Genomic DNA, 15,046 nt, shown 5'->3' with positions numbered 1-15,046 from the left:
AGATGTGTATTTTTCAACACTGACTTTGCTGTAGGTCAAAAAGTTGAAGAAGTAAAACTTCTCCTTTTTCAGATGAAGAATATCACCGTGGTCCTAAGATATTAATTTATAATGCCTTTCCCGGTCATCCATAGCCTTGCGTCTGAAGTTCCGCTTGGAGAGATGTGGTCGCGCTTCAGTCCAGACCCAAGCCCCTCCCCTTTTCTGTTTTGCCATCGAGAATAGTGGGGGTATAATAGTGGGGGTATAATGGCAGTAACTTGGTGTGAAATTACTTTAAAATCCAGGCTGGCTTGAAATGTCAGGAGTCGGATTGCAAATGTAAATCACAGCCACCATTTCATTCTCCTCTTGTAGGGTCGCTAGAATTTATCCCGAGCCCCGCCCTCTTTTCTTGATCCTCTGTGGGAAGCAACAGTTGTGATTGGTGGATCAAAAAAAGAGGGCGGGGCTTGATATGGGTCCATTGCTAAGTTCATTTTGTGTGCCATCTTTTCTAGACCGTCCTTCCTATCTGACTAGAGTAGCCACTAATGATTATTTAAGTACATTTAATTTTCCCCACGACTGCACACTGAAACCGAGCTGCAGTATGCACTTCAACAGGGTCCTTTTTAGAACACCGTCAGACTAGACGCTTTGGAACATTTAACTGCCAACGACATCGATTCAGAAATATTTGATCAACGGTTTTTTTTCTTCTAATTACCAAGGCCGTTCAGCTACAGTATAGGGATTCTAATCCTCAATAGCATAATTGAGGCCATGATCTTAGAATATGCTGACATATTATCCCTTGAAGTACGCGCAATGCACACACACACGCACATACACCAACGTACAGGCATGAACATACACACCTACAAACACTCACCCAGCTGCACACACACACACACACACACACACACACACACACACACACGCAAACACCCACACACACATACATTTATGCTAATGTGAAATATGGGGACATTACATAGATTTAATGTATCTATATATTTTTTTGTAATATATTTATTCTATTCAGTCAATTCACCGACACCTTCTGACTCATCTCACGTCTCAGTCCCCAGATTACCCACTAATATGACCAAACCAGTTGTAAGCATCAACATCAATGCCTGTCAACTCCCTTTCCCCCCCTGCTCACTCCTCCCCATTCCTACTGGAGCAAACCTAGTAGCTTGTCCACTGGTTCCTGTTGGCCCACAGCACTGGATTCAGGGCAGGAGATTCAAATGGAAGGTGAAGATGAGGACAGCAAGCCCAAGCACAGCAGATTCCCATGGCAGTGAAACAGTGTTATTTTACTTCAAATGCTCACACAGTACCGGGTGTGTAGGTCCCGGCTCCATGTGTGTCGATTGTTCCGGAAAGATACAGCAGGCATGCTTCTCTCTCAGTCTCACTCTGTCTCAGTCTCTCTCAGCTCACACTTCCTAGTTCCTCCCTGTGGTTCATCGACTTGCAGCTGTTGCATTCGTACACAAAGAGAAAGAGAGAGAGAGAGAGAGAGAGAGAGAGAGAGAGAGAGAGAGAGAGAGAGAGAGAGAGCGCGAGAGAGGTGTAAAATAAATCAACTTTCCTCCGCAGAGCTATCATATCCACCACGATCTAGTTACTGATATTTGTCAGAAGCTGTACATAGCTGCCATTAGTTAATGAAGATGTTGTCGGGAGTCTCAACCTGCTGTGACTCTTCAGACATGGCAGGGTCTACTGTACCTCCAGGCACAGCAGGAGATGATGAGGTGTTGCCGCTCTGTTGACAGCTGATTTACACCCATCCAGTGGTAATTGTTGATTAGGATAAATAACCGCTATAGCCACTAAGTCATCCAAAAATTATATAGGCAACCCGAGTCAGAGTATGCAGGGGTGTCATTATGAGACCATATGTCATCTTTATAATAACCTGTGTCATTTCAGAATTTGATCTTTTGGCGATAAGGAACAGATGTTCTCTATACCTGATAGGCAATGCTCTGATGCGTAAGCTCAAAGAAATGTACAATGATCTATCTCAAACCCTGCCCTCTTTTCCTGATCCTCCAATCACAACTGTTGTTGTCAATTGTTGCTTCACAGCAGTTGTGATAGGAGGATCAAGAAAATAGGGAGGGTTTGTGATAGGTCAATTGGGAGGTGTAGTCTGACGTCACTTTAGTTTCCCGCGAGGTCCACCCGTATAGGGATTTATCATTGGGAAAATGTGTTATCGGCTATTGTAATAATTCTGCCTCATGAACATTGGCAAGCTTTCCATTTTTGCACAAAATGAGTTCCCTTCTATCACTAACATTATTGTTTAAGCATTTTTGGTTGAAATAAAGTTAGTTATAATGTTATTAATTTGTTGTTAAAAAATAACTACACTTACCAGTCCTTACCTGACCTGTCGTTCAGTTCTGTCGCCTAATACACAGCCAGTTGCGCTGATACTAAGCTAATGAACGTTAACATTAACTTTACCCATAGCTAACGTTACCTAGCTAAACATACTAGACGTTAGCAATGTCTACTGTCATGTCCATAAGTTTCCTGGCAGCATACTTGTACTCGTACAAAAGTATATAAAGAGGAGAGAACCATTTGAAATCAGGGCATGTAGAGGAGTTTTTGTCACCGGATCGGTCAGGGTCAGCATGAGAGACAGAGTCCATCATGTTTCGGTGAGTGTAGAAAGGTTTGCAATCCATGTCACTTGCGTGTGTTGTGGAATATTTTAAATGAGCCAAGACAGTGAACTTGTATTAAAAAAGAATTATAAAAAAAAAACATAGTTTATTTCTGTATATATAACGTCACGCTCTCTTGTCATGTTGACGAGACAGGAAGGCCACTGTTGCACGGCCTTAGAGCACCGTTGCTGACTCAACCTGTGTGTTTGTTTGCTTGATTGTACAGGCTGAGAGAAAGAAATAAACCTGTGTTCAACAAAGCAGAGTCCTGGATGTCCCTTGCATAACTGAAACACAACGCAGAACCATTTACAGTACACCGGTCACACTTGGCTACTAACGTTGCGTAAAAAACAATAATGTTATAAACTATATACACTATGTACAACGAAACAATGATTTACATTAGTATTTACAGTGATATAATATGCAGCGAATTAACGTTATACGATTTAAATTATAAATTCAAATATGGTAACGTGGTTCATCAGAGCACTCGTGTGTGTTGGGTCAAGGTGACTAAAGCCAGGAGTCTAGGCTGTGGTGACGTCAGTCAGCAGTGCCAAAGTGTAGTTTGTCAGTGAACGAAAACATACACATTGTTATTTTGCTACTTTTACGATTAATTGTGATCCTTTTCATGTTGAGCTATATATTGTGGATGAATACACACAGAAAGGTACACCATGCCAATGTTCATGCTTTATTTGTTTTAAACGAGACGATTTAAAAATGGGTCCATTGGAAATACATTGCGATTTCAAGAGGGGTGGGCCGTGCGGGAAACAGCAATGACGTAACCACTACACCTCCCTATTGCACTAGAGGAAAGGTCTTGAATCACCAAATTAAAATGAGGTTCTTCCTCCTGGGGTCATGAATTGGCAGCCTTGGCAGAGGTAATATAGGTTAGGAGACACATTTATTTGCAAATCCAGTCAAGAGGGTCTCACGGTGACACTTTGTGTGTGTTTTAACATTAATCTAATTTAGTCAATGGATACATACAGATCGTGACTGTCAAAATGCAACAGCTAAAGCACATATATATACCAAGAAAGCAAACAGTTAGGGTTTCAGTGTATTGGTCAAGGACACTTGAACACGCATGCCGGGAGGAGTCGGCATCAAACCGGGAACTATCACCAGATGACCGCTCTACCTCCTGAGCCACTGTCTTTATCTTCCAGGCTGCTCTGCTGTTCAGCATTAACATCTGAATCCGTGTACCAATAGAGCTCCTGACCAATAAAGCGTGATGCTTTAAAAAAAAAAAAAAATCATGGAGGACGGAGCATACGCACTCCCCCCCCCAGTGTAGCTGGCCTTTCCCTGCTCTGTAAATAGCTTTCACAATGAGTGCTGAAATTCATATATAATTAAATTAACATTTCTCCATCCATTTCACCTGCATATCAATGAACGGAAATGTCTGAGATTGTGCCATGTGTTCCCTTGTCCTCTTATTGACCATATTCAACCTATTGACCACAAAGGAATCCCAACCTGAGCGTGACATCAGAGCAAAATGGCTGCCATGTGAATGTGGTCAATTTGACATTAGTTCTTCTTTATTCTATTTGCATAGCACACGATCCAGCCTCCTGTGTTCAAGAACCAAATACATCACATTCTAAGCACAAGAAATGACCACCATGTGACAATAACAACCTCAATTAATCTACACACTATGGAACTTTACACGATGGAATATCCTACTTATGGACATTAGGGAGGATAGATCACAAAATATATTCAAAAGTAAGCTAAACATGTACCTCTTCACCTTAGCCTTTATTGCACTGCACTGTTGCACTATTTTACTCCGTCTACTTTATGCTAATGTATGTAAATTACAGCAATTTTATTGCACTACCTTTACTCTGTCTATACACTTGCATTGCTCTTATTCTGTCTATTTTATACTCATTTTATGTTTGCACTTTATGCATTGCTAATATTGCAAGTCTTTTATAGATTTTAATGCCAGAAATCTATCATAATCAATAAGTATGGAAAGGCAAAAGTGCACTTTTCATGTTGAAATGTATTTAAAACGTTTTTTTATAGATTTTAATGACAGAAATCTATTGATTTTTTTGGGGAGGTTTTAATGTAAATTCTCTGCTCATTGTATGCCTGTCTATAATTGTGCCAATTGCATGCTCATTTTATGATACTTAATACTTAATAAAGTTTATTATTATTACTTTGGGTTCCCGATCCGTCTTGTATCCCCCTTAACTGTCTGACATTAAATTCATGGTATTCATATGACATCCTGAGGTATTTCTCTGAAGACCTGCAGTTTTACGGAACACACTCTCTGATCTGATCTGATCTCCGCCCCTCCAGTCTCGGGACCCGTTGGCGTTGATTGACCTGAAAGCAGAAGTGTCTCCCAGGATCTCCGCCGAGGACTTGATTGACCTGTGTGAGCTGTCGCTGGGCGGGCCCGCCAAGAGGACCAAGAGCAGCAAGCCCAAAATAGTGGCGGTGGATATCCGCAGTCTGGAAGAGTATCCTTCTCAGGGGTCTAGTTAACCCTTTCACTGCCACACTACCGAAATGTTAACCCTTTCACCGCGGCAATGCGGAAGGTTAACACTTTCACTGCCACACGACAAAAGGGTTAACGTCAATCATGTCTCCATCCAGGTGCAGAGAGTGAGATTCTTATGTCTCCGTTCCTCAACCACACAGCAGCAATTTCACTTATTTAGAATCAAATACAAATATAATAATTCAATAATTACATTTTACATTTCCATTTAGTCATTTAGCTGACGCTTTTATCCAAAACGACTTACAAGTTCTGTACGACAAGTTGGCAGGAAGGGTACAACTCTGGCAGCTAAGGGTCAGTAACATTGTTCGTCAAACAGTGTTGAACTTGAGTGCTATAGTTTTTTTCTCCTTATTTTCTATTTTTCTCCCATCCCAATTTCGTGTATCCAATTCTCCCCTCCCCTGTCTTGAACGTTGCTTGACTATGCCCCCCACTGGTCGGTTGTAGAGAGGATAGAAGCCTTGCATCACGTGTTCCCTCCGGCACACGAGGAGGCAGCCTGTCACATCTTTTCGCCTGCCAGCGCGGACTCATTGGCGAGGTGTAACGCATGGGAGGCTCACACTACCCTCGCCACTTCCTGTCTTTGCTGTGCAGGCGTCTCCCAACCGACCTGTAGGGGTCGCTGTCCACAACGTCCAATCCCCACCCATCGACTTCCACCCGCTGACTCTGCCAAATGAGCCAGTACGACGGCCGGCCCAAGCCGAAGGCAATGCTGAGACTGGGATTCGATACCGGAGCCTCTTGCATTGGTGACGAGCGCAATCTCTGCTACACCACCCAGCCGCCTACTTGAGTGCTATAGTCTTGAGTGTATAGTAGTAAGGACATATTAGCATAGTAGGTACAGTAGTAATATAGGCAACGCAGATTCCTAAGTAGCAGAGCTCATACTAGAAAAAGACAGTACAAAGGTTCATATTTCTTTTAAGGCAGTAGAGGTAGCAGCATAAACATTTTGTTAAACTTAGCATTGAAGATATGGCACAGTATATAATACTGTATGAATATACAAAAACATAATGCAGTGATATTGGTTGTGGATATAGTGTATGTAGTGTGCAGTGTGGAGTATAGTGTGTGTGCGCGCACTGTGCGGTAGATGTGCATAATGTGCATGTGTTCGATTGTTCTTGTGTGGTTGTGTGTGCAATTGTGCATAGCTCTCATGTGTGGTTGTGTGTGCATAGCTCTCATGTGTGGTTGTGTGTGCATAGCTCTCATGTGTGGTTGTGTGCGCATAGCTCTCATGTGTGGTTGTGTGTGCATAGCTCTCATGTGTGGTTGTGTTGTGTGTGCATAGCTCTCATGTGTGGTTGTGTGTGCATAGTTCTCATGTGTGGTTGTGTGTGCATAGCTCTCATGTGTGGTTGTGTGTGCATAGCTCTCATGTGTGGTTGTGTGTGCATAGTTCTCATGTGTGGTTGTGTGTGCATAGTTCTCATGTGTGGTTGTGTGTGCATAGTTCTCATGTGTGGTTGTGTGTGTGAGAGAGGGAGAGTGGTGGGCAGACAGGTAGTAGGCCATTGGGTTACGGTATTTGGACTTTTAACAGATACATTGCCAAAGGCATACATATATTTATGTATAGTGTTATAAGTGTGTCACAAAGAGCATTGGAACAGAATTATGTAAATAGCTTGTCTTCTGTGTGTGTGTGTGTGTGTGTGTGTGTGTGTGTGTGTGTGTGTGTGTGTGTGTGTGTGTGTGTGTGTGTGTGTGTGTGTGTGTGTGTGTGTGTGTGTGTGTGTGTGTGTGTGTGTGTGTGTGTGTGTGTGTGTGTGTGTGTGTGTGTTTTGCTTCTCACCTTCAGGCTATTTTGTTCTCACCCCTACCATAAACGGAGTGGGACTCGTGGCATGGTGATGAAAGATGCATTCCTCCAGTAGAAATGCATATTCATTCATTCAAATCTTCGAAGGCCATTGAGTTTTCCCTCATTTACAATGCCATCAAGATTTACAGGCATATTAAAATCAGATAAAAACACAAAATAAAGATAAGGAAAATCAGCTTAGACAAATTAGACATTTACTGTAATAAATAGAACAAGAACACAGATGCAGAAAACCAACATATACTGCCATTGCCTCGGGCATTGTGAATGTTTGGATATGCTTTTTATTGCCAGGCTGCTCTGCAGTTGGCCAAGACACATTTCCATCTCTGGCAGTCAAATCTCATTATGCATATTCTGATGCATATTCTGATTTTAAAAATGTTACAGTCAACAGTGTGAGTTTACTTAGGCTCAAATTCAGTGTTGAAGGACTTAAGTGCATTGTTTTGTATGTCTCTAACCTGTTAACATGGTCACTGTGTGGCTGCTCTAATCTGTTAACATGGTCACTGTGTGGCTCTAACCTGTTAACATGGTCACTGTGTAGCTGCTCTGACCTGTTAACATGGTCACTGTGTGGCTGTTCTACCTGTTAATGATGGTCACTGTGTAGCTGCTCTAACCTGTTAACATGGTCACTGTGTAGCTGCTCTAACCTGTTAACATGGTCACTGTGTAGCTGCTCTAACCTGTTAACATGGTCACTGTGTGGCTGCTCTAACCTGTTAACATGGTCACTGTGTAGCTCTAACCTGTTAACATGGTCACTGTGTAGCTGCTCTAACCTGTTAACATGGTCACTGTGTAGCTGCTCTAACCTGTTAACATGGTCACTGTGTAGCTGCTCTAACCTGTTAACATGGTCACTGTGTAGCTCTAACCTGTTAACATGGTCACTGTGTAGCTGCTCTAACCTGTTAACATGGTCACTGTGTAGCTGCTCTAACCTGTTAACATGGTCACTGTGTAGCTCTAACCTGTTAACATGGTCACTGTGTAGCTGCTCTAACCTGTTAACATGGTCACTGTGTAGCTGCTCTGACCTGTTAACATGGTCACTGTGTAGCTGCTCTAACCTGTTAACATGGTCACTGTGTAGCTGCTCTAACCTGTTAACATGGTCACTGTGTGGCTGCTCTAACCTGTTAACATGGTCACTGTGTGGCTGCTCTAACCTGTTAACATGGTCATTGTGTAGCTGCTCTAACCTGTTGACATGGTCACTGTGTGGCTCTAACCTGTTAACATGGTCACTGTGTAGCTGCTCTAACCTGTTAACATGGTCACTGTGTGGCTGCTCTAACCTGTTAACATGGTCACTGTGTAGCTGCTCTAACCTGTTAACATGGTCACTGTGTAGCTGCTCTAACCTGTTAACATGGTCACTGTGTAGCTGCTCTAACCTGTTAACATGGTCACTGTGTAGCTGCTCTAACCTGTTAACATGGTCATTGTGTAGCTGCTCTAACCTGTTAACATGGCCACTGTGTGGCTGATCTAATCTGTTAACATGGTCACTGTGTAGCTGCTCTAACCTGTTAACATGGATTGTGTAGCTGCTTGTGTAGCTGCTCTAACCTGTTAAGTTAACATGGTCACTGTGTAGCTGCTCTAACCTGTTAACATGGACTGTGTAGCTGCTTGTGTAGCTGCTCTAACCTGTTAACATGGTCACTGTGTGGCTGCTCTAACCTGTTAACATGGACTGTGTAGCTGCTTGTGTAGCTGCTCTAACCTGTTAACATGGTCACTGTGTAGCTGCTCTAACCTGTTAACATAGTCACTGTGTAGCTGCTCTAACCTGTTAACATGGTCATTGTGTAGCTGCTCTAACCTGTTAACATGGTCACCGTGTAGCTGCTCTAACCTGTTAACATGGTCACTGTGTAGCTGCTCTAACCTGTTAACATGGTAACTGTGTAGCTGCTCTAACCTGTTAACATGGTCACTGTGTAGCTGCTCTAACCTGTTAACATGGTTACTGTGTGGCTGCTCTAACCTGTTAACATGGTCACTGTGTAGCTGCTCTAACCTGTTAACATGGTCATTGTGTAGCTGCTCTAACCTGTTAACATGGTCACTGTGTAACTGCTCTAACCTGTTAACATGGTCACTGTGTGGCTGCTCTAACCTGTTAACATGGTCATTGTGTAGCTGCTCTAACCTGTTAACATGGTCACTGTGTAGCTGCTCTAACCTGTTAACATGGTCACTGTGTAGCTGCTCTAACCTGTTAACATGGTCACTGTGTAGCTGCTCTAACCTGTTAACATGGTCACTGTGTAACTGCTCTAACCTGTTAACATGGTCACTGTGTAGCTGCTCTAACCTGTTAACATGGTCACTGTGTAGCTGCTCTAACCTGTTAACATGGTCATTGTGTAGCTGCTCTAACCTGTTAACATGGCCACTGTGTGGCTGATCTAATCTGTTAACATGGTCACTGTGTAGCTGCTCTAACCTGTTAACATGGATTGTGTAGCTGCTTGTGTAGCTGCTCTAACCTGTTAAGTTAACATGGTCACTGTGTAGCTGCTCTAACCTGTTAACATGGACTGTGTAGCTGCTTGTGTAGCTGCTCTAACCTGTTAACATGGTCACTGTGTAGCTGCTCTAACCTGTTAACATAGTCACTGTGTAGCTGCTCTAACCTGTTAACATGGTCATTGTGTAGCTGCTCTAACCTGTTAACATGGTCACCGTGTAGCTGCTCTAACCTGTTAACATGGTCACTGTGTAGCTGCTCTAACCTGTTAACATGGTCACTGTGTAGCTGCTCTAACCTGTTAACATGGTCACTGTGTGGATGCTCTAACCTTGCGTGTGTGCGTGCGTGCGTGTAGCAAATTTACCTGGGGTCCACAAACCGCTTTACATTCAACATTATTATTATAATATAATAATTATTAGGGATGCACGATAATTATCGGCCCGATATCAGCAATTATGACGTCATCCCGATAAACCCGATAATGTTATTGATAGCTCCGATAATATATAATATATTTTTTGGTAAAAAAAAAATGCGGTGTGGGTGAATTGGGATGAAGGGCGTTTGTTTTTACTATAGGCTCCTCCCGTTTTGCCAGTACAGTGGTACGACTGATAGCGTGTGGTTTAGGAAGAGGGCGTTTTACACAAATCCAGCGCTCCCTTTCTTGGCTGTGACGTAGCCACGTAAGTTTCAGAGGCAGCGCGGATGTAAACAAAGATGGCATCAGTAGTGTGGGAATAGTTTCAGAGGAAAAAGGTTTGCTTGCTATTTGTAACAAATGCAATGCAGAAGTTCCACGAGGAGAGAAAAGGGCAACAACTTATAATACATCCAACCTAACAAGTCACCTGCAACTAGGGCTGACCTTCGAAGCTTTTTTTGGCAATCGAAGCTTCGGGGCCGAGCTTCGATTTTAATTCGAAGCTTCGGGGGAAAAAAAAATAAAAAATTAAATATTTTTTTTTAATTTTTAATTTTTAATTTTTTTTATCTTATGTTGTGGGACTTGTACAGCACTTTCGTAAACGTTGTTGTTTTTAAATGTGCTCTATAAATAAAGTGGGTTGGATTAATTAATTAAGTAGCCCCTTTCGTGACTGACGCATCCAACAAGGTTTCACTCGGCTGTGTGATTTAATTCAAGGTGGATCGCTGTTGTCGTTTGAACAACTTCAGATTTCATGGGAACTACCAATCCCCCAAATCAAGAATGTTTAAGATGAATGAAGTAAGATTTAGATTATTTGAAATATGGCCTGTGTAGACTAAACTATGCACAGAATTATGTCAGTCTACAAGGTCCGGATTCTACATGGTCCGGCAATGTAGACCTTGTAGACTCCACTACAGACCAATTATCAGTGAATGTTCATGCATTTTTAAGAAGGGCAACTTCCACAAAAAAACAAAGAACTCACCAAAACATCTCAGTAGCACCTTATCTAAATGTTATATTTCATATATGGAGATTCATATTTATTTATGTATTGCATGCATTTCTACATTTTATTTCCTATTTTGTTTATTCATCCCAGTATCTTTCTTTCTTATGTGTGGAATTCTACAAGGTGCGCGCACACACACACACACACACCTACACACACCTACACACACACACACACACACACACACACACACACACACACACACACACACACACACACACACACACACACACACACTTACATTTAGTCATTTAGCTGACGCTTTTATCCAAAGCGACTTACAAGTTCTGTACGACAAGACGGCAAGAAGGGTACAACGCTATCAGCTGTGTAACAATGTTCATCAAAGTGTTGCGTGTTACAGTGTAGGTTAGTTTATTAGGACAAGTGCATGACAGTAAGGTTAGTCACGGTTAGATTTTTATTTTTATTTTTTTATCATTTCAGATAATGGTTGAAAATGGTTGACAATTTTTTTAAACTTCGATTTTTTTTTTTTATGTTCGAAGCTTGTGCCATCGAATCGAACGTTCGAAGCTTCGAAGCATTTAAGACAGCCCTACCTGCAACATCACCACGATGGTGTGTTAAAAGCCTACGACGACGTGCGAGCAGCTAAAGCTTATTGCTCCGTAGTAGCCAGGTTAATTTGCACCACCAAGCACTGCTTAAAAGCTAGCGGCTTGAGCCCTTGGGTCATTTCTGTCAAACTTCTTTAATTTAGCAAACGCCTCGTCAATAGGTACAAACGCTGCGGGTTCCTTTGTAGCTGGCTTTGGATTCACAGCAGCTTTAGCTGCTCGCGCGTCGTCGTAGGCTTTTAACACACCATCGTAGCGGTGGTGATGTTGCAGGTGACTTGTTAGGTTGGATGTATTATAAGTTGTTGACGGATTGTGAATTTTCTGATTCAAATTATATTTATTTGGACAAATAAATATGGTCACTTTATCAGTCAAAACTGTTGTCTTGGCTTTGTTTTGTTCATAGTAGTAACGCTCATGTCATGATAAATCTGGTTAGGTAAAAACTACAGGAATATACATTTAAAAAAAACTTTTATAATACAATAAATATCGGTTATCGGTATCGGCCTTGAGGAGCAGAAAGTTATCGGTATCGGGGTCAAAAAATCTATATCGTGCACCCCTAATAATTATATTAATTATATTAAGATAATATATAATAATAATTATAATTATTATATCACATAACATTACAAGATGAACAGAACAAAGACTAGAACAAGACAAGCTCTAGCTTTCTTTACAGTTTACTGATTGCCTTTACTCCAGCACAGTAACATAACGTGATTCTATGTGATTACTTTAAAGTTGGAAACAGGGGACTTAAAGGAACACGTCAACATTTTGGGAAATTAGCTTACCGTCTTCTCCAGAGAGAGTCAAGAAGATAGATACCAGTTTTCTCTCTTTCTTCTTGTCTCTCTCTGGAGAAGACGTTAAGCTAATTTCCCAAAATGTTGGTGTGTTCCTTTAAGGAATGCCTGAACCCAGTGCACTCTCTATTTTCAAATGCCATTTGTTTGGTAAGTAATGACTGAGATCTGGTTTTGACAAAACACGTTCACGGTGCACACGTAGATAGGCATGTTGCAGAGCCCTCTGGTGTAATCTCCTCTCCTTTCCAGTACTGATTCAGCCACTGGTGTAAGCCCCTCCCCTTCCCAGTACTGATTCAGCCTCTGGTGTAAGCCCCTCCCCTTTCCAGTACTTATTCAGCCTCTGGTGTAAGCCCCTCCCCTTTCCAGTACTGATTCAGCCTCTGGTGTAATCTCCTCCCCTTTCCAGTACTGATTCAGCCTCTGGTGTAAGCCCCTCCCCTTCCCAGTACTGATTCAGCCTCTGGTGTAAGCTCCTCCCCTTTCCAGTACTGATTCAGCCTCTGGTGTCAGCTCCTCCCCTCCCCAGTACTGATTCAGCCTTTGGTGTAAGCTCCTCCCCTTCCCAGTACTGATTCAGCCTCTGGTGTAAGCTCCTCCCCTTCCCAGTCAGGGTTTCCGTTAGAAAAAATTGTTGCCGGCCTCAGTGTCCGGTAGATTTCAATCTACCGGTCAAATGAGAGAAATTCCGGTCAGAGTTTATTGAGCTTAAAAACAATTGATAGGCAAAAGAATGCCAACAAAACAAAAGAATGACATCATCAAGGCATGTAGATTTATAATATTTTTACTTAAAACTAGGCTACTTTTGCGTATAAAGTCATTATATTCCAAATAAAATAAGTCCCGAGACTCGTGCTGCTGCCGACTTTAAATCAAATAGGTGTCTGTGGGCAGTCGCCCGACATTAATTAACAACAGTCTGTTATAATCACATTTTTATGAGCTAACGAATTCCGTTATATTGGACATTTGTATTAATTATATCAAGCGAAGAATTGAGAAATTTGGCAGAGAGAGAAGGCAACATTATCGTGGGTTTGCGTGACGACTCTCTCTCTCTCCACCTCCCAATGACTTATTTGCGAGAGTATGTCGATGCAGAGCAGCAGATTCAGCTGTTATTGGCTCTTTTCTGGGGACCGCACAGCAGCGCCCCCCACCCAACATTGAATTGAAAATGGCTGAATTGGAGTACTGCTGGAGTACTGCATTGTGCTGCTGCTGCTCCGGCTCTGCAGCTTCACAAAAGTTCGCACACCCAGCACTAAGCTCTCGCTGACAACGTCGTTGTCATTATTAGAAGCAACGATGAAACAAATGTAATGATTGTTTCGTTCATCGCATAGGCTATTTAATTTTAGCCTATTTTAATACAATTCAAATAATCAAATTGTGCTTAGACTCAGGGAATTATTTTCACCGGACATTAAGACCGGAGAGATTAAATATGTCGGACTTCAACAGATTTTGCCGGTCAAATACCGGTAATTACCGGCTAACGGAAACGCTGTTCCCAGTACTGATTCAGCCTCTGGTGTAAGCTCCTCCCCTTTCCAGTACTGATTCAGCCTCTGGTGTCAGCTCCTCCCCTCCCCAGTACTGATTCAGCCTCTGGTGTCAGCTCCTCCCCTCCCCAGTACTGATTCAGCCTTTGGTGTAAGCTCCTCCCCTTCCCAGTACTGATTCAGCCTCTGGTGTAAGCTCCTCCCCTCCCCAGTACTGATTCAGCCTTTGGTGTAAGCTCCTCCCCTTCCCAGTACTGGTTCAACCTCTGGTGTAAGCTCCTCCCCTTCCCAGTACTGATTCAGCCTCATGTTGCAGAGCCATCTGGTGTAAGCTCCTCCTCTTCCCAGTACCCTCTGGTGTAAGCTCCTCCCCTTCACAGTACTGATTCAGCCTCGGATAGATGGTGTATATCATTACTATGGCCTGGATATAGCGATGCTACACAGATATTTTTTTTTTTTTTTTTTACAAGTAAACATGACAAAGGACAATTACACACACACAGACATAATACTTACATGATAACATATAACATTACAAGTAAACATCACAAAGGACTTGAGACTTTAACTAGTACACACACACACACGCACACACAATACAAGCTCCAATATCCAATAATCCAATATCCAATAATCAAACTATGTGAAATAGCTAAGAATACTTAATGTACACAACTATATGCCCACACATTTGTTCATACATGCCTAATTTAACAGCTAACTAAATTGATGTTGATAACCTAATGATGTTGTTGCAATGCATAAGTCCCAGTGCAGAGTATTTTACCTCGGGCCATCATTTATTAAAAAAAATTACTGCAGCTCTCTGTTGGCTTCCCCCATACTGTTTTCATTTTGATGTTCTCAACTATTCCTGCTTTATTTGATAGCACAGTGAAAAATGAAACATTGGAGAGAGAGAGAGAGAGAGAGAGAGAGAGAGAGAGAGAGAGATGTTGCAGGGTTAGGTTGGTGAGCGAACCATTGTACATTTTCACATTGATTTTTTTATAATCAATGTGTCAAGAATTTATTGATAAAATTACGCAACGGTCGATATTTTTCTGACACCCTTGTCATTTATACATAATAACATACTCA

The 15,046-nt window shown here is 42.1% G+C and overlaps 1 protein-coding gene across 1 annotated transcript in view; it reads left to right on the top strand.

Annotated features, from left to right (window-relative positions):
- The window catches only part of tbck (TBC1 domain containing kinase), a 188,737-nt gene that overhangs the window by 125,031 nt on the left and 48,660 nt on the right, over nt 1-15,046 (top strand). Inside the window, 1 exon segment of the mRNA XM_084318848.1 lies at nt 5,037-5,200. Coding sequence (XP_084174974.1) covers nt 5,037-5,200 — 164 coding nt within the window.

This window comes from Notolepis coatsorum, assembly GCF_963971535.1.
Source record: "Notolepis coatsorum genome assembly, chromosome: 7".
NCBI classification, from domain to species: domain Eukaryota; kingdom Metazoa; phylum Chordata; class Actinopteri; order Aulopiformes; family Paralepididae; genus Notolepis; species Notolepis coatsorum.
This window is presented reverse-complemented; position numbering and strand designations above follow the sequence as displayed.